The 24,052-nt window shown below is 45.1% G+C and overlaps 9 protein-coding genes across 9 annotated transcripts; 4 read left to right on the top strand and 5 right to left on the bottom strand.

Moving 5' to 3' along the window:
* Positions 1-321: 321 nt before the first annotated feature.
* Positions 322-3,204, top strand: J4E83_005894 (uncharacterized protein; the record flags this gene model as incomplete). The annotated part of the gene is made up of 2 exons (XM_049332810.1): positions 322-2,355; positions 2,845-3,204. The coding sequence occupies 2 exons, from the start codon at positions 322-324 to the stop codon at positions 3,202-3,204; spliced, it is 2,394 nt and encodes a 797-aa protein (XP_049188052.1).
* A 713-nt stretch (positions 3,205-3,917) lies between these two features.
* On the top strand, positions 3,918-5,566 carry J4E83_005893 (uncharacterized protein; the record flags this gene model as incomplete). Its single annotated transcript, XM_049332809.1, has 2 exons — positions 3,918-4,088; positions 4,319-5,566. 2 exons carry the CDS (start codon positions 3,918-3,920, stop codon positions 5,564-5,566), a joined length of 1,419 nt encoding a protein of 472 aa, XP_049188051.1.
* A 1,137-nt stretch (positions 5,567-6,703) lies between these two features.
* J4E83_005892 (uncharacterized protein) lies at positions 6,704-7,735 on the top strand (the record flags this gene model as incomplete). Its single annotated transcript, XM_049332808.1, has 1 exon — positions 6,704-7,735. The coding sequence occupies one exon, from the start codon at positions 6,704-6,706 to the stop codon at positions 7,733-7,735; it is 1,032 nt and encodes a 343-aa protein (XP_049188050.1).
* A 1,161-nt stretch (positions 7,736-8,896) lies between these two features.
* J4E83_005891 (uncharacterized protein) lies at positions 8,897-10,345 on the top strand (the record flags this gene model as incomplete). The annotated part of the gene is made up of 2 exons (XM_049332807.1): positions 8,897-8,981; positions 9,189-10,345. The coding sequence occupies 2 exons, from the start codon at positions 8,897-8,899 to the stop codon at positions 10,343-10,345; spliced, it is 1,242 nt and encodes a 413-aa protein (XP_049188049.1).
* Positions 10,346-10,439: 94 nt separating this feature from the next.
* On the bottom strand, positions 10,440-11,008 carry J4E83_005890 (uncharacterized protein; the record flags this gene model as incomplete). The annotated part of the gene is made up of 3 exons (XM_049332806.1): positions 10,440-10,816; positions 10,877-10,906; positions 10,954-11,008. The coding sequence occupies 3 exons, from the start codon at positions 11,006-11,008 to the stop codon at positions 10,440-10,442; spliced, it is 462 nt and encodes a 153-aa protein (XP_049188048.1).
* Positions 11,009-11,087: 79 nt separating this feature from the next.
* J4E83_005889 (uncharacterized protein) lies at positions 11,088-11,837 on the bottom strand (the record flags this gene model as incomplete). Its single annotated transcript, XM_049332805.1, has 1 exon — positions 11,088-11,837. One exon carries the CDS (start codon positions 11,835-11,837, stop codon positions 11,088-11,090), a length of 750 nt encoding a protein of 249 aa, XP_049188047.1.
* Positions 11,838-12,353: 516 nt separating this feature from the next.
* On the bottom strand, positions 12,354-13,566 carry J4E83_005888 (uncharacterized protein; the record flags this gene model as incomplete). Its single annotated transcript, XM_049332804.1, has 2 exons — positions 12,354-12,543; positions 12,800-13,566. The coding sequence occupies 2 exons, from the start codon at positions 13,564-13,566 to the stop codon at positions 12,354-12,356; spliced, it is 957 nt and encodes a 318-aa protein (XP_049188046.1).
* Positions 13,567-13,980: 414 nt separating this feature from the next.
* Positions 13,981-14,550, bottom strand: J4E83_005887 (uncharacterized protein; the record flags this gene model as incomplete). Its single annotated transcript, XM_049332803.1, has 4 exons — positions 13,981-14,151; positions 14,209-14,376; positions 14,438-14,451; positions 14,508-14,550. The coding sequence occupies 4 exons, from the start codon at positions 14,548-14,550 to the stop codon at positions 13,981-13,983; spliced, it is 396 nt and encodes a 131-aa protein (XP_049188045.1).
* A 657-nt stretch (positions 14,551-15,207) lies between these two features.
* APT1 (adenine phosphoribosyltransferase) lies at positions 15,208-16,018 on the bottom strand (the record flags this gene model as incomplete). The annotated part of the gene is made up of 2 exons (XM_049332802.1): positions 15,208-15,368; positions 15,421-16,018. 2 exons carry the CDS (start codon positions 16,016-16,018, stop codon positions 15,208-15,210), a joined length of 759 nt encoding a protein of 252 aa, XP_049188044.1.
* Positions 16,019-24,052: the final 8,034 nt, after the last annotated feature.

Below are 24,052 nucleotides of genomic sequence, written 5' to 3'. Positions count from 1 at the left end.
TGCGCCGTGTGTTGCTGTTAATAGCATCGGAGCATGGGAGCGGACTAGGAGTTAGCGGCAGATCGGGTATAGGCCAGGCTTGAACGAGGAACGTGACCCTGGCCGAGCGTGTCTGGCTGCAGCAATAGCGCCTGCTAGACACCTCTACATTCCAAGCTGCCTTACTAGTAATCGCGATGCTCCCATGTTGCTTTGGTCCCAGCTGAAGACGACCCAAGCGACCACAGACACCCATGGAGCCGCATCCGACGCCCACTTGACGCTCTTCGCACCCGCTCTTACCACATCTGCCCACGCAAGGAAGGCGCGATCAGGCTTACCATGGTGGGGAGCCCTTCACACCATCACAACTCGGGAGCGCAACTCGACAGCACGGCGCCCTCAACGGAAGGCAGGGGGAAGGGCGTCGCTTTCGCCAGCGATGAGGGCAGCGCTCAAAGAAAACGGGCGGCCTACGACGAGCGCGCGCGCACCACGTCCGTCAGCTCTGAAGACTCGGAGGGCTACGAGCACGTGAACACGCTGCTCTCTGCGTCGTCGATTGCTAACACCGACACCATCTCCTCGTCAGGCCACTCGACGGCTATGACATCCGCCACTACCTACGACGATCGGCCGAATGACGATACGCCCATTGCCACTCCGTCGTATGCGGCCCCCAGCCTTACCCTCCTCGAACTCGTCTCCAACACTGCGTCCTCGTCCGCGCTCCCTGATAGCTTCGATGTCAATGTGTCACGAAAAGGTGGATATGTAGCGGTATACTCGGCGTCGAATCTGTTCTTGGTCAAGACCGTGCAGCTGCCGCGACTATGGGCCAGGACACTGCAGGTCAAGCGCAAGCCGGTCGCAATCGATATTACTGAGGACGGCTTTCTATTGGCCGTGCTATCGAGACCTTCACAGGTCGATCTATACGAAATCCACGGCGAGGGTGATAATCAGATCAAGAAGAGGCGGACCATCATGCTGGTGCACGAGGCTAGCTCTATCGTCATATCGCCGGACGCGCGCATCTTAATTACGGGCAACAAATTCGGCATCGAGGTCATTGCCATTGGGCCAGAAGTACCCGAGACGACACGACGTACGCTTTCTGGACCTGCGGGTGACGCATTGGAGTTCTCGGACGATGGTCGCACACTGCTCATAACGGGGTATGCGAGGAAGTCGGATGGCTCGGCCTTGTTCGTCCTACCGGGTCTCTACGATGGTCCGCTTACAGAAGAGGGCGAGCCGATTCCACAACCCCCGGAAGCTGCATGGACTGGCTCGGTGCTGTTTCCTGAGACGGCAAGGATAGCACGCCAAGCTACCCTGCTTCCAGATGCGGACACCGGGACTTTCAACGAACTCTTCGCGTTCAACGCCGAGGAGGACTCATGGGGCATCTATGACATTGCATGCCAACGCTTCACACAGAGGAAAATGTTCTTACCGGATCACGCGAGGTGGACGCGCTCGGAATTCGTAGACGATGCCATGCCTGCCGTCTCTCCCAATGCTGACCTTGCAGCTGTGGCCCTGCGGATGCGTGGTACCACCAACATCTGGATTTACGAAGTACCAGGTTGGGAGTACAAGCCGAGCGAAAAGGCCAAGGTGGATGCCCCGATTCAGCCTTGCTTTTGCATCCCTATTCCGAACGACAATGCAGGTACTTTGCAAGAAATATGCGTGCTCAGATGGGTTAGGCTGAACGCCAATGTGCAGCGACTTGTGGCGGTCGGCAACTCGAGCATACTACCCGATGAGAACGACGTGCCTGGGGCGCCACTTGGTTCCAAGGGCGTTCTGATAGTCTTGGATTTCGACAAGACAAAGCCCCTGGGAAGCGCTCCACCGACGCCGCTCAAGACTGAATACGACTTAGACCCCCTTTGTCCAGGCGAGATGTTACCGGAAGGCTCGATTGACTTTGATCGCGAGGTGGAACTGGTACGAACCAGGACCATGGCACAGCGCAGAGCCCAGGATCGAAATGACAGTGTTGCACGAAGACCATCGAGAATTGGAACCACGCCTGTTCAGCGGGCGCGTACTTCTGCGAACCGGAATGCGCCAAGACCACCACTGCCTTCCGATGAGTCGGAGGAGTTGACACCGGAAGAGGCACAGGCAATGTTTGAAGCTCCGTATGATAATCAACAACCTCGATCTCAGATGTCTCTAGCTAGGGCTGCCACCGTCGCGGCAGTGTCACCTGCGAACCGTCGGCATCTGCGTGCTCTGCCTTTCAGACCCCTGGAGTACCGTCGTGCAGACGGTCATCGAGAGCTGCCACACGAAAGTGACGCCGACAACTGGGTGCCACCTCCGCCAGCATATACGACCACCGCAGCAGCAGCAGAGAGTGTCAGCCTGAGCCATCCAGATGCGCCCCCCGTACCTCGATTACCTCATACTCACTCATCATCTTCCATACCGCCCGTTCCTCCACTACCAAACATGTCCGCAACCATTAACCCCTCCCAAATGTCTCCGTCGCACCCTTACCATCAGCGCCAGCAATCGATATCTTCCGTCGACGTATCATCACCTCCAGCTGCAGACCCAGGGCGTCGCCCATCCCTGCTGCATCCATCCACATACCCCAGTCCCCAATCTTCGGGCTCGATACGACGGAGGCGATCAAGTACCCGATCACCATCGGAACAAATGTCGTATGTACCCTTGCCGCAACCCCAATCCGCATACCCCAACACCGCATCCCACATGCCTACCCGTCGTCCCACAAATGGGCGCACTCAACGCGTTCCTCACGATAATCTCGACCTTTACGCTCCACCTGTCCCCAGTATTCCAGCCTCCCGCCGTGGCTCGGCTCCAAACATAGCTGTCCAGCGCCGTCCTCTACCCATGAGCAGCCCACGCATGAGTATGCCCTACCCTGCACCGCCAGTCAACAACTCAAGTCAGCCAAGGAACACTCTGCCACCTCTGGCTGCTCCAGACCAACAGTTCTCAGCCGGTCAAAGGTTCCCCATCAGTGCGCCGCCGAGAACAGATCAAAGTGCACAGTATAACCATCCTTATGGGAGTTACTACGGGCCACAGCAAGGCGGCGTGCACAGGGCGTCGCAGAGTGTGGGCGATCTCCTCGGTGGGAGTGGAGGTACTGGGCGCAGTTCCAGGATGGATGGCGTCCTTGTTGGAGAGAAGAAGGCTAAGGGGAAGAAGAAGATGGGATGCGCTGTTATGTGATCAGCGGTAAAGCAACGACGGACGACCGATTTATGTTTCTCATGATTATATTATACCCATGAAGTTGTTCCCTTGGTGTCGGCGTTTTGGTCTTTGAAGAAGGCTTGGATATGCGAGCGCTCCTGCAATTGGTGAGCGGTTGAGCGATGTCATCTTTTGAGAATTTGACGAGATCGCACATGGTGGTTACCTATACACAAGGTACTTAGATTGACGCAAGGAGCAATCCAGGGATTATCGGAATATCATCTTTTTTTACATTTTGACTCGTTGACCTCGCATCTTGATTAGAAAAAAGGTGATTACAAATCTGACGTCGCTTTACTTGAACTCAAGTCCTACCATGGCATCACGCTGACGAAATCAACCACGCACGACTCGATGACTTTCAAATTTCATACTCTACTCTACTCTACTCTACTACAGGATTAGGTCCTCTCTAAGAATGAGAGTCACAATCACAATGGAACCCCGTACTTTCATCATCCCAACTGCCCAGAACCGGTGACGTACTACGATATCACGCAATCATGCTCACTGAGCGCGTGAAGCCATAGCAGACATTTGATATGACGCTAACTCATCTCTGTCCGAATTACCCCGTGCGTCTAGGCACGAGCCTTGGCGTGTAGCCTGGAGCAATGATATATCGCATTGTGACATTGGAAGACCTCTTCAAGACACCCCCGCTCAACTAATCCAAGACGTTCGAAATGGTCGGTCCGCGTAACAACAAGAAAGAGCCCGCGCAGGTACCCGGTGATCGAGGTGACGTATCGCGCTTGAACACGAGATCGCACTCTGTTATGGCGCAAGGTCACAATGACTTCAGCGGCAGTCGCCCAGGCTCCCAGCGTAACCAGAACGTTTCAGCTGATGACGTGGTAAGCTTTCGCTCCTTGGGTACCAAATAATATAGCAACTAACGTATAGCAGTTCGCATACAGCCCCAACGTCCAACCAAATGGTGCTCAAACGTCAAGGAACAACGTGTTCTCGCCTATGGGTCAACCGAATTATCCCACCATGAGTCCCAGCTTGGTAAATCAGGCACCAAAGACTGTAAGTATCTGCATGATCAGTGTAAAAGATGCTTCAACTAACATGACAGCAGGAAGGCTGGGTTACACCAACACTGTCTAACAGACAGCCCACTGGTTTCGCACAACCTATGGACGCTCGCCGATACTCTCAAGCTTTATCACAGGCAGGCTACCCACCCTGGGCAACCCTATCAGACTCTCGCCCGTTCAACCCGGGTCCACCCCAACGCCCGATCGCATCTCCGTATACCCGCTATCGAGAAGATTACAAGCAAAATCCCTTGACCGATACGTCCGCGGTACCTAACTCCTGGCTACCCCAACTCGATATCGACCTCGATCAGATGCATAACCAGTGTCCCGTACCCAGCCCATCAAGACCATTACTACAACCCTACTCGATCTCGTCGTTCAATGAACTCGAATTACCCACCGGCGCGGCTGTCGCATCTTACCTAGAAGAAATCATATGGCGACCGTCGACTGGCGCCTACGCTGTACCACAAAACGAAGCGGAGAAATCGTACTACGTCAAGAAGATCTGTTTCGGTCTCGTCAACCTCTCCAACCTATGGGATACAGTCGCAGATGTGTATCCCTACGCCGTCAAGTTCTCCGACACAGGTGCATGGGCAGACCCTAGAGACATCGAAGCGACCGCCCACATCATCGTCAGCAACGCTATGCGCATCCACAAAATGGGTGTCGCTGGCTTGCCGTTTCGTCGATGCGAAGAGTTTGAGTCGCTGAACGCGGAGGATATGGATTTTACTTTCCCACAGCGGATCCATTATCTTGCGCGTCTGTTCTGGCACTCGAAAGTTGCGGCTGATAACGTCATGTTGGGGAGGGATATTGCCAAGTACGTCGCCTTGCCGCTGACGTCCCTCCGCCATCTACCGCGGTTCGAACAAGAGTGGTCGAGTATGTCGGACCAGCAGCGTATAGTGCAGACTCAAATTCATCCGTATCCGCAGGGGCTTAGGCATCCGACTCCCCAGGAGCAGGAGCAGATCTTGAAGCATGTACGTATGTTGCCGTCGTTATTCAATAACTACATGGCCACGGGTGGCCAGTCGGGTACGTTTAGTCCACGTCAAAAGCCACCCGGTGGATCAGCAGCGCCTGGGAAGCGTCCAGCAGATGATGACGAAGGATACAAGATGGAGCCTGCAGCTAAGCGCTCTCATAATTATGCGCGTTCTCGGGGTGATGAGAGCTTTGAGAAGTTCCAGTATGAGGAAGGTCACCGCCCAGGTAGCACCATGGGCACTAGATCTGCCACCCAAACTCCGGCGAGCGATCGGACCAACGGATGAGAGACCTTAGCAGAGTGCTCAGTATACATCGGGCAGTAGCAGTAAAATCGTGACAAGTATGTCCGGCGGCGGTTGCAAGGCGAATGTGGTTCCGAAGGAGTCCGATTTGGAGTTTAGCTTAGAGCTCGGTCGTTGCCATACTTAGAGCTATGGATGCGACCATTTCGACATTGTCACATCGAACAACATCGTTAATTGGAAATTTCCCACGTGAATTTACGTCAGTGCCCAGGTGGCCATTTGTGGAGAAGTCAGGGACGACTGAGTTCTCAAGCACGGGGTCAAGAGCCTTCGCTCCCACGTGATCTTTTCTCCAGACCGTCGCCGCGCTGGAACAATACATATAGCAGGTTGTAGAGCCGTGTGAAGATACCTGAAGTTGTCAATACATTGAGCCGCAGTGTCTCTATCTCAATATAGTTCTGCATAGCTCTTCAGACGCATCGATGTGGTGCTTGTCATTGCCGCGGTCGTGCTCAGTGTACCTTCTTCTTACATCACACTGGTCAGAGCGCCACCCGACCAGTACTAGTCAGCGGGTAGTCGCAAATAAGACAACACAACTACTTCTATATACGCAATTTTTGATTAAATCCCGTATTTCTACATCGTGAACAAGTCCGATATTGATATCGCCAACCCAATTCACTACTGGCCACCACTTACATCGCTGTCGAAATGCTTCCTTCAACCGCTTCGTCCTCCGTGACAACATTATCGCAGACCGATATTGCCCCATTCAGCCAATCTTCAAGTGTTTATCACCCCCACGATCAAGGCGAATGGGGCATGTGCGGCACTGATCAAGGCGATGCGCGGATGATGCCTCCAGACCATCATGTCCATGAGTGGGAAGCGTCGCAGGTCGCTCTAAATCGTCAGCTTCAGAGGCCCCAGTATTTTCAAGGCTCATCAGAATACATTATCTGCCCGCCTCCGATGTGGTATGGTCAGACTGACACTATCGCGACAACGCACGGACCATTTCATCGTCAATCATACCCAACTCATTGGGGCAGCGAGGCCTGGCCATTCGACGACAATGACCAAGTGTCTGCTTTCAAGAATTTCCATGATGCTGGTCCTATTACAGGGCTTCCACGATCCCTTCCCGCTTCGCCCGAAGGTGCAGTCATGATGGCCTCAACACTCCGCCAATCGCAGCTCGAAGACGCAATCTCTGCTGGTCACTGCGACAACAACAATCGCCGGTGGAAAGAGTATGTTCCGCGAAGTAGGGCGAGTCGACAGTCCGAAGAGGCGTCCGTGGTCGACAGTCCAGTTCAGTCCAGAAAGGTAGAGACGAAGACTAAGAGTAGGATTTTGGAAATCGAAGAGCAAGAGAAGCCTCCCGCTGCGTTGAACGAAACTAAGCGCCGTGATTCGCTTCACAGGACGAAGATGAAGACCGACGTAAATGCGAAGAAGAACAAGCGACAAGCACTGCCACTGAACTCGTTCGGCCTGTACTTCACCGAAGTCACTGAAGCCCGCCAGAAAGCTCGGGGACTGGACTGGCCACCTCGTCAGGATGAGACTCTCCCAAACACCAAAGAAGAGCGGATAACAGTCGTTCGTAAGCTCTTCACTGCCATCCAAGACACCAGTGACATCCAGGACAAGATGTCGAGCCCTATGCTCAAGAAGCGCTGGCTGGCAGAGAGTGCAGGAGAATCGAGCCAGACAAAACGCACGCAGAAGATCGCTACCAATACAGTGTACAAACCTTGGGTGAAAGAGCGTCTCTGCTGGGATATCTTGGTCAGTTTCGCTATAGCATACGCAATTACAGGCGCTAACATGAACAAGGAAACAACTGAACGCATCTATCGAGAAGGCGCAGGGTTCGTTTCGATCTTGGATCCTGTCATGATCGATCGCTGCGAGAAATCACGGAAGCTCACGTTCGAGGAGCGTATTTCGAAACTTGTCGTAGTGTTGAAGTCATACAAGAGCCGTGTCGACAAGCTTTTGCGTGGAGGATGTGTCGAGGAGTATGTTTTATGCCCGGATACTCTTCTCCAGATCAGCTCGAGCAACCGCCAACAGAACGACGAGCGCCAGAAGGACCTTACTGCTGGCCGAAAGCGCGAAGATCGGCTCGTCAAGAAGCCCGGGAAGAAAAGGCAGATTCGTAGGTCTATCATCAGGCACCATGAACTTTACTGACCATCGTAGTGGCGCCTACACCGGCGACTAGTCGCAAGCGTACTCGCTTCAGTTCTGAAGACGCGTCCGATGTAGAAGAGCCGCAGAAAAGCCGCACCCGGAGGACCTAGACGCAGTGACCTTTGAGGCGCGGTGTTGATTCGGTTCGAGATTTCGCATTCCCTCAGGTGAGGGAAGGCGTATGGTATGCTCACTGCGGTAATATTCGCTTTGCTTCTCTCATGGTATGTGTGGTGGTCCCTTTGTAATTCAGTTTTCCGCTCGTCGCAACCAGGTTTGGTGCACAGCGTTCTCCCTTGGAGCGGGCGGTAAAGAGGGCTTGGTACTTTTGAAAGATAGGTTCTTTATCCCTGCAGACTTGGGAGCTTTGGCTAGGTCCTATGCCTAGTGTCAGTGACGCAATACAACTTTTGAGGCTGACGGCCGATGTGTCTGGCTGTACATAGCGAGATTGTGTCGCGCAGGCTCCTTACGGATCATGAGCATCCACCGCAGTTGTGAATCCGCTTGCTGCGAGTCCGTTGGAAGTAAGAGTATCGTGAAGATGTGGTGCGCGTAGTGAGTAGCACCTGGGTAGTTGAGGTTCGTCGGCGTGAAGTTTGACGCGAGCTTCGGTGCGCGTGACGTCATTAAATGGGGCCGCAAGCGGAACGCGTGATGCCTCATCACACCAGCGACGCCTCTCACAACTTCTTCCCTGTCTCGCTGCGCGTATGCCATGCTAGCAGTAGTCGCGGGTATGATGCCACTATTATACGACGTCTGCCAATCGACACCGAGAAGATGAAGATCCGCAACCAGGACAGACTCATACATACATTGCCGGCCGCATCACCACCTATGACATGACGCGTCTGTTTCTGTGCGAGCGACGAATATTTCTCGCAGACTTCGAAGAAGACGCCGATGCTACCGAACTTATTTCATCTGCAGGTAGGCGCTACCTTCATGTAACAAAGGGAAAAGGCAAGTAGCTTTGCGCCACACATTGTACCTGCTACTCCTACAGATGACTGCCACAACGTCGTCGAAACGATCGCACAGCCATGACGCTACACTCCCACACAGATCCTATCCTATCTCACCTAAGCTTCCTCGACACTCGTCTAATCACGCAGCGCCCGCGATTCATATTTCTCCTATTCACACGAGTGAAGAAACATGCCGAGATCGTCTGGCGATGGATACTTCGTATGTTACCTGCAGAGGATCAAGCAGTATATGGACGCACAACTTGCTAAGGAGGGTAGATGGGGCCGCGCGATCTCAGCCATCACTCAAAGTTTCCGATGATGCTGCGACTTCACGGCAGCATCACGCCTAAGCTTGTTATACCCGTTTTGCTGGTAGGCGGGTGGGCCACCGCCGTTACTTGCATCTCGAAGCTTGTATATGACCGTAAGCCATATCCTCTCCTTCCTGTACTACAAAGCCCTATTCTAACATGACGCAGTTGGAACCGACCAAGTCTTCATCACCGTACTAGGCTTTGTCGTCAGTCTGGCCCTCAGCGTCCGCAGCTCTACCTCGATGGACCGCTACTTCCAAGGTCGACAGCTTTGGGGACGCCTCCGACTCGCATCGCACATCTTGGCTCGTCTGATATGGATACACGCTGAAGAGAGGCATGGTGCTGATGCAGGGTTGGGGAAGCAAGATCTGCTCGGCAAGGTCAGCTGCCTGAACCTGATTGTGGCTTTCGCTGTCGCAGTGAAACATAAATTGCGGTTCGAGCCAGGAACGCATTACGAGGATCTGAAGCACCTGGTCGGTCATTTGGATACCTTTGCGCAAGCAGCGGATATGCCTGCGCCCGACCCTCCGAGCGCTTTCAGGCGGACTTGTCAGCTACTCGGCATGCCCATGGCGACGCCCAACCCACGCAAACACGTCAAGCAATCGCGCGTACCTCTCGGTGACCTACCCCTTGAGATTTTATCTCACCTCTCTGCGTACATGAAAGTTCTATACGACAACGGCACGTTGAGAGACTACAGCATCTACCAAACCCAGACTTTGGACTCGCTGACAATCATGGACGAGGTGTCGTGTGGCACGGAGAGAATCCTGAACACACCGCTTCCACTTGCGTACTCCATCGCCATATCTCAGGTCACATGGCTGTATATCCTGTTACTACCGTTCCAATGCTACAACAGCTTAGGATGGATCACAATTCCTGCATGTGTGGTGGCAGCGTACATTATCCTGGGTATCGCTTTCATCGGCCGTGAGATCGAAGACCCTTTCGGACACGATGTCAATGACCTACCTCTGGATGCCTTCTGCCAGCAAATCCGCCAAGACCTTGACATTATCATGTCGCGCGTTGCACCTCACGTCAATGACTTTATGGGTCGTGAAGAAAACATGCCGCTGTATCCTCTTTCGTATCTGAGCACGAGAGCATGGGCAAACAAATCGCCAGATGAGATACATGTCGCTTTGTCGCAGAAGGTAGGTCTCCATCATCCCATGGTTGAACGCGGCGAGAACCCGGTGCCACCTACGCAAGGAAGACTAGCCGGCGTGGATGGCTGGGTTGAGAAGGGCGGATCAGGGCCGATCGACACAACAGGTCATTACAGAAGGAAGTACGGAAGTGTTTAGTTTTCTCAGGTCCAGACACCAAGCACACTCCCTCTTATCACCCTACCTAACACCTAGATTGCAAACAATAATTCTATTCCGTTTCCCGTCTGACTTACCCTCTCAAAGGGCCCTTCTTCCAAAGCTGACCCATCCCTCCCAAACCTCCGATATTCTTTAAGAGGGTCTCCAATTTCCACGCGTCCCTGTCTTCTCCAATACCTAAAAACCCGAGATCAGACAACAGCCTATGCGTCTTCCCACCATACGCTTCCGCTTTTCCCCTATCGCCCTTCTCCAACCACAGCATAGCTAACATGGCATACTCATCGGTCAACATCGACCAGACTCCTTCGTCTTTGATCAGTTCAACGGATTCCTCCGCGAGAGCTATAGCTTCATCGAGTTTGTAGGCCTTCGCTAGCTCCATAATCTTTTCCTCGGCCTGTGTGATCATTGTGCGGCGAAGATCGGAGGCTTGGCGTTCGTCGACTGGTAGGCTGCAGAGGCTACATGTACATTTGAACCCCCAACGCTTTATCAGAGACTGACGTTTTTGAAATGGGATACCCAAGAGGAGGTCTAGGTGGCGTTAGCACAAGAACAGGAAGGAAGAGGGTGGAGATTACAAGAAACGGTAATCTCTTCGCCGGCCTCAATGTCCCGGTAGGCTTTTATGGCCATTGAGACACCTGCGCGGGAAAAGAGGACGAAGGAGTTTGGGTTACATGCATGATTAATGCGCTGGCACGGTCAGTGACACTCATGTTGCTGTTGAGACTGCGTCACGACCTACCGAGATCAGCGGATACAGCGCCCTCGAGCTGACCTCCGCAACTGTACTGCCATACGCATTCGTCTTCATGATGGCTTCCTCTAAGCCCCCCTCCTCTTCGTCATCTCCATCATTCTCACCCTCATGGCTCTTGCCCGAATGCGCAGAACTCATATCCCTGATCATCGCCGGCACGAGCAATTGATCTACAGCCCTCTTCATCAGCTTCTTATTCTCAGCCTCACTCAACGTCTTTTCCGCCCCCATATCCACAACAACAGCGGCTTGATCCACCATGAAGGTTTCGTACATCTTGATTTTACGCGTAGCCACGACGCCTTTCGCTTTTCCGGGTATGTCGACGATTTTCCATGGCTGACCACCGAAGTAGAGGCGCTCAGCATCCTTTTGTGTGAGGAAATTATCGAGCGGGTTGTCGTCGAGATATTCCGACGCTAGATGGGCGGATCTTGGGGGGAAGATCAGGGAGAGGCCGTGTGGGCCTGTCGTGTTGGATGTGTAGACGCAGTACTTCTGGCCAAGGGTGGGGAGGTAGTTACTCGCTGTGCAGTACGGTTTGTGAGACCATGGAGCATACGGATGATCTTCGTTTGGAGCGAATAGATGCTGTTGGAGATCTGGTTGTAGCAGGTCGTCAATGTCAAGGACGCCTACTGTCGCCGATGCATGCTGGAGTGCGAGTTGCAGGACAATAATCGCTAGGGTTAGGCAGCGCATGACTGCAATGACACCTCGCTGGATGTGAGTATGAAAGCTTTCCACATGCCCTCAAGGCATAACAGCATCTTATGAGAGTTCTGTGTTCCCATAGTGCTCGGTGTGTCATGTTTCCCGAAGCGGCAATGTTCGTCACGTAGCTTTACCCGGAAATTTATCCCAGACGTCCTTCCCGACCCCAAGAGACTTGGGCACTTTGCAAGACTCTCCCGCTCGCTCTGAAGACCAATTGTGAACGGGTTGTAGTCAATCCCAGATAGGCGGTTGATAACGTGAGGCTTGTCGCCCAGAAGTGCTGATGCAGAACGAATTGATCGCCTCGGCAGCAGGAATGTGGTTGAACCTGGTTTCGTGATGGCAATGTGCACGGTTTTTCAATTTGCTTTAATCGGCTACCGGTATTTGTTAAGTGCCAGTTTTCCGTATGTGAGCGACCTTGCACAAGCTGCAGACTTATTGCCCCTGCTGAGCTTAATTCTTCCCCACAACAATGAGTGAAGCGCAAATGTTAGCGGCCTATACGACTCCCTTCTGCATGCGGCGCATGATCTCTCGAACGTGTATGCTTTGCTGGTCTATGCCTTGCATCATTGCGTTATCAAGTACGATGTCGTTCAGTCTCTGTAGTTCTCTCTGTAGACAGATAAGCTTTCCAAACACGTAGCAGACGACTGCTATGAGAGAGAAAATAAGTATTTGTTCTGGCCTGTTCCATCGGGTGCAGCGATATAGATAGAATGGTGTCGCAGCCACAGCCCATCCCAGAAACCATATCGTCTTTGGAAGGTCATACACGATCACGAAGACATGGATGGCGATTGTGCAGAGAAGAATCATAATCTTCACAGTTCCGGCAACGCCATGGCCTACATAAGCCCAAGGGATCTGGGCGTAAGGTCAGATCTCAAGCTGGATAATAAATTTGGGTACACATGCTTACCTGTAACGATGGGAGCCCGTACCGATGCAAGAGGATATCAATCCAGTCGCTCCTGCCGTACAGATCTTCGATCTCCTTTTTTAGGCGACCAAAAGCTTTCTCTTTGCCTTCGCCGTATATGAGCGGCATCTGAACTTCGAATATGCCAAGAAGACAGTACGCGGCGTCTTCCTCCCTTTTCGTTTGACGATGCTCTGCCCAGTTCATGCGCTCTTCAACAGGATATTTGAGCGTAAAGTCTGGACCATTTTCCAATGCGGCTACAGGAATGCTCGTCTCACGTGCAATTTCTTTTGCAAGGGAAGACCTGTCTCCAATTCTTGTACCGTCCATGGAGAAGAAGACAACGCTCCTTGGTGCTAGAAGCTCCTGAAGCGTCCATCCACGTGTAAACCATCGATGGCCATTGAAAGGTTGCTTGTGTCTCGGTAAATACCGCATGCCAGTGCTGGGTACATCGGAGAGGTATACATAACATGCTGTCGAATCCCGATACCACCTAAACATCGAATTGATGGCTTCAGCCAATTCCGCGCTACTGCTCTTATCTATGCAGCATGTATCAACCCAGAAAAATTCGAGATTGTCTCTAGCGGCCTGCGCAGCGCAGAACTGGAGCTTGGCATAGCCGGGTTTCTTTTTGCCTTTGCCCTTGCCCTTGTATATGTCTTTGAATGTGACTTCATCCTCGTCGGCGCCCCAGGTATGTGATAATATTGCGTAGGTTGGCGTGTAGCGAACAAACTCAACGAGTTCGAAGTCGTCGCCAGAGGCATGCAAAAGGCGCATGTTACCGTTAGTATAGAATCTTGGGAAATAAGCTGGAAGAATTGAGTTCAAATGTTTAATGATTGTTGCCTTTGGGCGAGGAAGAAACATGTTGTGGTGACAAAGACGCCAGTGCGGGGCAGTGCAGTGAGGCTGAGCGTGATACATTAGCATGGTGTTTTGTGGCGGCGCTAAGATTCAGCCTTCCCAAACAATCCGAGTTCGTGTCGGATCAGCAGGAGAAGGCCGTCTGGCATGTAATTTTGAGCATGTCAACAGGTCGGCTCTTCGGTGATCAAGCTGAGTTGAGCAATAGTGTGCTTCTTATTGAACATTCGTCTTATAGTCTTCTTAACTTGTCCACGGTATTCAAAAGCAGCCTTGCTTCACCGAATCGTCGTTCAACCTATGCATCATCAACATCAGCTCCACGCCTCAAAGCTTCGAGCTCATACCAGTATACGCGATGCACTCAATCTCAACCGGCACACCCTTGGGCAGCTGCTTAACGGCAACACAGCTGCGCGCAGGCTTGTGGGAGAAGTACTGCTCGTACATGCCGTTCATCTCGGCGAAGTTGGCCATGTCGTCGAGGAAGACGTTGACCTGGGGTCGTAGTCAGCACCTTATCGGCTGTTTGCCCATATATGTCCTTGAACGCACCTTAACGATCCTGTCCAGAGCAACACCAGCCTCAGTGAGGATGCCCTTGATGTTCTCGCAGCACATCTTGGTCTTGTCCGCGATGCTGCCCTCGATCAAGTTGCCCTTGGTATCGGCGGGGATCTGGCCCGAGACGAAGACGTTGGGGCCTGCGACGATGGCTTGTGTCTAGACGGTGACGTTAACGCGGTTGTTCGGATGCGATGGGATCGATAGAGGAGGAACGTACGTAGGGTCCAGCAGCTGTGTCTCTGTTAGCTATCTCTCCTTCCGCATCTCCGCTGTCAACTGGAACGTACGAGGACACGCGTTAGCGGTGTGAATCTTCTTGATATCAGACATCTTTCGTATTCCTTTGATGTCAATTGCTTTGTAGGGTGAAGTTGTGATAGCAGGTCGCGTGAGATTCGTGGTTGTAGTAGTAAGAGGTCGTGAAGCACGTAGAGCTCTTGGTAGCGCCGTGCGTATCAGCAGCATGGGACCGTTTATCTACGTCAGGTAAATCGAGGCTATCATCGGGCTAGGTGGACACCTAATTGAGCGCGTCCGCCCTATACCTGTGACATAAGATGGGGCTTGGGTGCGGCATCGGAAGCTACCCCACTTTCCCTCTTGGGCGTGCGCTGCGCGTCAGCAGCTTGCAGGGATGTTTTTGTTGATGGAGGGGTAATGAGGGCGGAAATTTTGGGGACGGCGACTTTTGCGACGGGGAAAGAGGGTATGGCGCCGCTGTCGTGTTGCGCAGGGCGCAGGGCTTAGTTCGGTGTCAATGATATAGTGTGGAAATGACCATTTGAAGGTGCGTATACGAGTAAAGAGACTTTTGACGTATTTATCGTGATATCCTCGCGCGCATCTCTCATCGCGCCATGTCGTGACTATACAAACCACCAACGCCGCCCATATGCATTCCTATGCCCCATCTATAATGTGTATTGTTTACGGTATCGAGTCGAGATTTGAAGTTTGAAGATTACCAGCCGTCTCAGTATTACACCCCTACTGCTCCATCTTCTCCTCCTGGCCCGAAAGCAATGTGTGTACAGGCGCGTCGAGCTGGTCGCGGCCCTTGAGGAAATCGAGTTCGAGAATGAAAAGGTATCCCATGATAGTTCCGCCTAGCTTCTTCACCAGAGAACCAGCTGCGGCTGCGGAGCCACCTGTGTCGTGTTAGCATCTCGTCTCGTCTCTGATGCGAACGATGTCACATACCAGTCGCAATAATATCATCCACAATAAGCACGTTCTGCCCGCTCTTGACAGCGCCCTCCTGCATCTGGAAGAAATCACTGCCATACTCCTTCTTGTATTCCGCCGTCTCACACGGACCCGGCAGCTTGCCCCTCTTCCTGACGGGCACAAAACTCGCGCCCAGCCTCAGCGCAAGGCTGGGCCCGAACAGGAAGCCGCGCGCATCGAGTCCGACGACGACATCTGGCTTGGCACCTGTCGCGCCGAACTGCTTCTTAATCGACAGCTCGAGACCGCGCAGCAGTCCCTCGTGGAGCGCGGGGTCGGCGAAGATGGGCAGGATGTCTTCGAAGAGGATGCCGGGTTCGGGGAAGTCTTTGAACTGGCGGAGCGAGGCCTTCAGCGTGCTTTTAAGACGGGCGAGTTCGGCGGCGGCGGAGGGACGGGGGGTGGACTGTCCGCCTTGGGAGGGGCCATGGCTGTTGGACTCGAGGGTCGGGTCGGGCTTTTGCGGGGGAGGGTGCGCGGCGGTTGCGTCGCCCTTTAGTGGGGGGTCGGCGGGCGTGGTGGTGTTGATGGGGTGGGTGCTGTGGGCGGGCGTGTCGTGGGGAGCGGACATGATGGGACGAGGGGAGGGGGCGGCGTCGAGATATAAGACGGACGGGTCAGGTCTGTATGGGAGGGCGGATGCGATAGATAGGGCTAGGGCAGAAGCCGGGTTGGGGTAAGGTGGTCAGGGCTGGCTGGCTGCACTGCAATGCTGTCAGACTCGGGCGTCGTCGTGGTCGCTCAGAGTACCCAGCGCGACAAAAAAAATTGAGTTAGCCCCTCTGGAAAACGGTCCGCAGGGCCACACAGTTCCTAGGCCCACCACCGAAACCCCGTATGGCGAATCAAGACGCCATTTGTTCAGCCGCTCAGCGCTCAGCGCTCAGCGCAGCACCTTCGCACTCGGTTGCCTATACACCACCTCGCTGCTCGATGCGGCAGCTCCCTACGCCCGCACCGCACTCGCCCATCCTATCGCACGCGCGCCACGGGCAGCTGTATCGCCGTGATCCCTGACCCACAACTATCTGCGGCGCCAAACATGTGCCAGACTCGACATTTACCCTTATCGGAACCAAGGGATGCCGAACGAAGACGTGCATTCACATGTCGACGTCACGCCAGGCCAGAAAACGAGCACGTAGGCTGTAGGGTAAGAGTCATACTGCCGCTTCCCAACAATTTCTCCTGCCCTCCCATGGATCCCATGCCTTCGGGCGACTATAGTAGCTGCGTTACTGTTGAAAGCCCTTCTCTAGCTTTGCATTCGCGATTCGCGCAATCTATTACTCAAACACGACATGTCAACAACATGATCTGCGTCCTCTGTCTCGCAACAAAAGCCAGTGCCGTCGAAGCGTAGCGGGGATCTCATGGCAGTACCCCACGGATGTGGTAACCGAAAGGCAACTAAGGCGTTGTCGCAGCGGTGAGACGTTCTAGAAGGTCGAGCGGGATCCTGGGCTTGTTGTACCACGCTGGTATACCACCACACAATCTTTGTTCAAGATTAGTGTAGACTGTGAGGAGAGTTGTGTATCGCGTTCCGCCGCTGCCTGAGCAGTAGCCAACGAAACACATACAGAGAACATGCTAGACTTATCAAGCGCCTGCGACGGCGCAGACCATCCAAGGCAAGCAAGTACTTTACGCGTCCTCGCAGCGAGCAAGCCCTTTGTCTCCACATTAACCCGCGGCATGCATGCATACTCACTAAAAGACCCCAATAGGGCAATGCCTAGCGCCTTGTCGCCTGTCGACTTGTTGACACCCGTTAATTGAATGCATAACCTCTTTTGCATCTCTTCTATATTTAATAGGTAGATTTAGTTATTATATATCTTATATATATTATAAGAGTTATAAGTAGCTTATTATTAATAAGTTATTATAGTACTATAAAATAAAATAAGATAGAACTAAAGTTTAAGATTTTTATATATACTATATAAGTTAAAGAAAAGTATAAAAGCTTTATTTTTATAACTTTTCTTTCTCTCTTATATATAATATAATAGTATACTTTACTCTCTAGTTTATTACTTTTCTTATTTAAAACTTAAATAACTTAACTATAGCTATAATTACTTTTACTATCTTTATTAATATTATTACTACTACTTCTTTAGCTAAAAATACTACTTTTAAGTAATTTACTATTTTATAAGCTTTTTACTATTTTCTTTACTAAAAGCTATATATAAAGCTTTTATATAACTTAATATAGAGGTATAATATAGTAGGTTTAATATATAAGATTCTGCGTATAGGTCTATATATAGAAGTAAGTAAACATTTAATATTTCTTACTTAATTAGCACTAGGCCTAATTAAGTAGAAGTTATAAGTTTAATCTACTATACTACCTCTCTCTTAAAAGAGAGCAAGTTCTAATACTTATAATATTCTTTTTACTCTTATATAATATACTAGTTATATATAATTATAAATATAATTAATATATAAAAAAGATATCTATATCGCAAAGCTACGTAGACTAAAGTAAGTATTATAACTATCTAATACTATTCTCTCTTCTCTATTATATTCTCTAGTATTTGTTACGCTAGTGCACTTAATTAGTACGCTTATTAGTTACGTGTATTAGAGATTTATTAATTAGTAATAATATAGATAGTAAGTAGTAGTAGTATTATGTTCTATTTAGTTTATTAGTAAGTAGGTAGAGTATTACTTCTTATAATTATAATAGCCTTATTACTCTAGTAAGATTAGCTTATTATAACTAATATTAGTAACTCTCTAAAGGCTAAATTACTACTACCTACGCTTTGCTAACCTCTAGAGAAATAGAGCTATTCTAATATTAGATATAATATCTACTCTAAGTACTTATATATATTAGTTAACTAACTTATAGTAAGTATTCTTATTACGTAGTAAGATAAAAAACGTAGAGGCACTTTTCTTATTTATAGTAATATAGTAATAAGATAGAACGTAGATACTTACACTAAGCTATTAGTAATAAATATTTATATAGCGTAAGAGCTAAGCGTTATTATTATAAGCTCTTATTAGCTTACTAAGGTTCTAAACTAGGTATATATCTTAGGCTTTATTATATATTATTAATAGTAGTTAATAATAGTTTTAGCGCTGCCTACAAGGTTTATATAAAGCTTCTAGATAGAGTTTATAATAGTTTTAAGCTTTACCTAAGTCTAGGCTAGAATAGAGAAGATATAAGTAAGGTCTAGACTTACTATATAAACCTCTAGATTCTATACGTAGCCTCTTAAGTTCTAAGCCTTATAATATTTTATTAATACTTAGTATATTCTAACTCTAAGGCTAGTTTATAATATTTATAAGGCTTCTTTCTTACGCACTATATATAAGTTTAGAGATAGACTAGCTAGGCTTAAAAAATAAAAATAGCTAAAAATATAACTCTATAAGTAATTCTAAACTAACTATAATAACTAATCTAAGACTATATAAAAGACTACACTTTATTCTAGATACTCTAAGTCTAGAATAAATACTTTACTTAACGTCTTAAAGCCTTAAGTATATAGTTTAATACTATATCTTTCTCTAGTAATACTCTATAAAAAAGAAACGCTACTTCTACTATAAAAGTGCTTATTAGTAGTTTTAGCGCTAGTGTAGACTTTTTATTTTTTTCTTTTTCTCTATCTATATATATAGATAAGCGTAGGTCTCTTTAGATAAAAAAGCGCTTTAGAGATAATAAAGTATACTTCTAAGCTTAGAAAGTAATAATTAAGTATAAGCTAGTAATAGACTAAAAGTTTTTAGAGAATAGAAAGTTATAGTTTATATTTATTAACGCTAAACTATTACTTATAGTCTAGTAGTAGGTTACTTTATACTTTAAAATAAGTAGGTATAGTATCTAGAATTTACTAGAGTTTCTTAACTACTTATTATTCTACTATAGTAATATCTATAGTAAGAAGTAGGCTTTAGTGCGCCTAGACTACTTACGCTAAAGAAAGTGTTAGTTCTTTATAGAATTCTTTATTACCTTTAGCTAGACTTTAGTATAAGTAGATAAGCTCTACTAAGCTAATAAGTATAAGCTAGACTAGCTTTATAATACCTTAAATAATTATATAAGAGAAGTCTCTATAAACTAGAGTATATTATATACTAACTATAATACTATAGTTCTTATATATAAAGCTATTATAGTTAACCTTAAAATAGTAGAGATAGAGTCTACCTAAAGATTCTAGCTCTATTACTCTATACTTATAGCGTCTTAGAAGTAGAACTATAATAGTAATATTTATATAGTAAATATAGAGATAATAAGTACTATATTTAGAGACTCTTATAGAGGTCTAGCTTCTAACTAAAAGAACTAGATTTCTATAAATATATTTAGTAAGTATAAGATAGTAGGTATCTATATATAGTATAGGCGCGTAGGCTACTATATAAGAGTATACCTAAACGTAGCTATAATATACTCTATTATAGTATAATTAGTTAGTTTAGATAAAGAGAAAGTATATTTAGAAAACTAACTACTTCTAGAGAAAGTCTAGCTTAAGAGTAGACTATAGTTATATTAGTAGAGAAGTTACTAATACGTAGCCTTAATACTTACTTAGTTAATATTAGCTAGTCTATAGATAAAAGCCTATTTTTAGTATTCTTATTTTTAGAAAGTACTAAGTAGGTATAGATATTAGTTAACTTAGAGTGTAAATATTTCTATATAATTAATAAAGTAGTTACTAGAAAAGTAAGTACCTAATTTCTTAAATTAACTCTATAATTACTACGCTAAGTAGTAGATCTTTTATAGAACTCTATTATTTTGTAGTTAGCTATAGTAGAGTATAATATTAATAGTTAGCTAACTTACTTTATTATCTATATAGTTCTAAACTTATATTATAATATTATTCTAGGTAAGCTATAGATACGCTAGAAAAGCGTTATTCTTAATATTCTATAGAGTCTTCTTACTATAGATTATACTAGAGAGATAGTAGTATATAAGTATAATTAGGCTCTAGAGTAGCTAGAGATTATAATAATTAGTATTAAGAAAGTAGCTAAGATAGTAGATTATAGAGCGCGTATTTCTAGGTATAAAGACGTAGTTCTTATTATAAGTATCTATACTCTTACCTATACTCTATATTAGTTCTACTTCTTACTAGGTAGTATTTAACTCTTTATAGAGCTTAAGCTAAGTAAATTACTACTTAAGTTAGCTATATTTTATAACCTCTTTAATAAAAATAAAGCTAGTAGACTACTTTTTTACTAGAGCTACTTTAATTATTATATTAACTTATCTATAAATATATATAGCTATAAGTAGAATACGCTATAGAGTCTCTTATATCTAATATTACGTAATTAGCTACTAGAGCTATACGCGTAGCTTATAGATTTACTTAATAAAAAGTAGATCTAGGCTAGCTTCTTCTCTACTAGGTTACTAGTTCTTCTAGTAAAGAAAGCTTTTAGAGGTTAGCGCTTTTATATTAACTACTATAGCTTTAATAAAATTATAGTTATAAATTACTACTTACTACTCTTAATTAAGAAAACGCTGCGTATACTTTTAGAGGCTTATTAGTTTACTAAGATTAATATTTATACTATATTCTATAAGCTATATATAGCTAGTAGTAATAAGGTAAAAATAGTATTCTATACCTAATTTAGGTTATTTAAGTAGCTTATCTACTCTTTTAGCCTAACTAGTACACCTATATTCTTTTAATAGTATATTAATAGTGCGCTAAAGAAAGTACTAAAAGATTTTATAATAGTATACTTTAATAATATTCTAATCTACTCTAGAGAAAGTAGAGCTAACTACTTTACTAAGGTAAAATAGGTTCTAACTCTACTACGTAATATTTAACTTAATCTAGACTTTAAGAAAAGTGTATTTATAGTAAAAAAGGTTTACTACTTTAGTTATATTATTAAGGCAGAGCGCGCTATATATCTAGACCTAAATAAGCTCTAGATAGTCTAGAACTAGTAAGTATCTATAATAGTAATAAGTATATATAGTTTTCTAGAGTTTATAAACTTTTATTATAACTTTATCTCTAACTTCTCTAAGATAGCTACTCTTTTCTACTAACTTATAGAAAAGGCTACTTAGTTTAAATAGAGACTAGAGAAGAACTAGGCTTTCTAAATATTAAAGTCTATATTTATTATAAGCTCTATTTTTTATTAGTAGAACCTCTTTTACTAAATAATTATTAAGATAGACTACTTAGATATTACTCTAGAGAGATATCTTTTACAGTATATTAGAGGTATTCTATACCTAGTTACTTACTATTTAGTAGCTTTTATAAGTAAGAAGCGTAACTATACTATTTATAATAAGAAGTTACTTACTATAGTACGCTACTTTAAAGTATAAATAGCTAAGCTTACTAGCGTATATAAGCCTTTTAAGATTCTTACTAACTATAAGAATCTAAAGTACTTTACTAGTATATAAAACCTTAGTAAGTAATAGTATTACTAAGTAGAGTACTTTTCTAAATTCTAGTATATATTATATTATTAGCCTAAGCGCCTTATAGCGTACTCTAATATATTAAGCTACTATAAGTAAGACTATATAGAGAATTTCTACTAGTTAACACGTATTATAATATCTATTTAGATCTTAGTAGGTATAGCCTAGATCTAAGTAAAGAATATACCTCTACTAGACTCTTTAGTATTTCTTAACCTTTATATATAAAGCTTATAGAATACTACACTAATAGAGAATTCTAGCTATATTAAGAGGTAAAGAGTAGTCTATTTAGATATAAGAGTTTTTCTACCTAAAGCTAATATAACTTAGTAAATTAGAAACTATACTATTAGCGTATATAGTATACTACTTTAGAGAAGTATTTTATAGCTACTAAATTAGAAGCTACTTACTACTATAGTAATCTAGAAAGCTTATAAGTTAGGTTTAGTAAAGTATCTAGAGAAGAATATTACTTTCTACTATATATACTAAAACTATTACTAGAATAGTATATTAAGTAATATTATATATTATATTAGAAATTACTACTACTATACTATTTACTTCTTTTAGAAAAAGCGCTAAAAGCTATTATAGCTTATTCTAGTAGTAGATAGATACTAGTAGTAGATCTTAATAGACTTTATAATAGAACTACTAGCTTATAATAAGATCTTACTATAGTATCTTTTAGTTATTATAGATTATCTATTAAAATTTATCTAGTTAGAAGTAGTTTCTTCTATAGTCTTAGACTATATTATATAGGTATTCTATAACTACTAGTAGCGTTTCTATAGATTTCTCTTAGCTCTTATTATAGACTATAGCTCTAACTAGTTAGAGGCTTTCTAGACTACTTTATATAAGCTTATAAAAGTAGACTAGCTACTCTTAATATTATACTACTTCTAGACTAATAGAGGTATAGAGCGTATAAACTAAAAGATATAAATAGTACTATATATAATAGTAAACTTTAAATAAACTAACTAGCCTAATTACTTTTTAGCGTATTAACTTATTTTAAATAACTATAACTTAAGTGTTATAAAGATTAGCTTAAACCTACTACTTAATAAATATATAGTAGAGATACTATAGTAGATTCTACTTTAGAAGAAGTCTACGTATACTTCTAAAAGCTATACTATCTAGTTTATAAAGTACTTAAAGTCTAGACTTAATCTAGCTTAGGCTATAATTATTTTTACCTAGTAGTAGTAATAAAAAGCTATAAACTAGTTGCGCTACTCTATAAAGTAATTCTAGGTTAGTAATAGAGTATAGTTTTTTATATATAATATTAAGATAAACTAGCTTAGTAAGAAGTTAGACTAGCTCTAAGCAAAGTACACTATAGTAGTAGTACTATTCTCTTTTATAGTTATCTTAAACCTATCTAGAAACTTATATAAGACTATCTATATAGATCTAGTAGAGTAGATAGTAGTAGATTCTCTACTAAGCTAGCTACTAATAAATATATAACTAAAGCTTATAGTAGACTTATATAAGAATAATAAAAATTTATATAAATAAATAGTAGAGAAAGTTTTATAAGTAAAAAATACTCTAGGTTAGAGCTAGTAGAAAGCTCTAGTAAAGTAGGCTAGCTATATTACACTAATATAGATTAACCTACTAGAACTTTCTAAAACTAAGGCGCTAGATTATTTTAAAGCTAAATATAGAGATATATATTTTTATAATAGACTAGTACGTTATAATAAGAAAAGAAAAGGTATATAATAAATTTAGCCTTAGGCTTATAATAAAAAAGTTAATTTAATAGCTTTTAGTTTACACTATCTAGTACGCACTATAAATCTTAAGAATAGTAACTTTATAAATACTATATAGACCTAGACTAGAGGTATATAGAGTTTACTTAGTTATTCTCTATCTTATAATAAATCTACTTATTAGAAAAACTACTACTTATCTTAAACTACTTATTAGGCTCTAGAATCTTCTTCTTAATTTTAGAAAATTTCTACTCTAGCTACTATTATAAGTTCTTCTTAGATAGAATTAGATTCTTTTTAAGTAAAAAAAGCTTCTTCTTAAATAGAAGTAGCTTCTAGATATAGCTAA

Source organism: Alternaria metachromatica (genome assembly GCF_023757995.1).
Source record: "Alternaria metachromatica strain BMP 0045 chromosome Unknown scaffold_12, whole genome shotgun sequence".
Lineage (NCBI taxonomy): Eukaryota > Fungi > Ascomycota > Dothideomycetes > Pleosporales > Pleosporaceae > Alternaria > Alternaria metachromatica.
The sequence above is the reverse complement of the archived record's forward strand: the minus strand, read 5'-3'. Positions and strand labels throughout refer to the sequence as shown.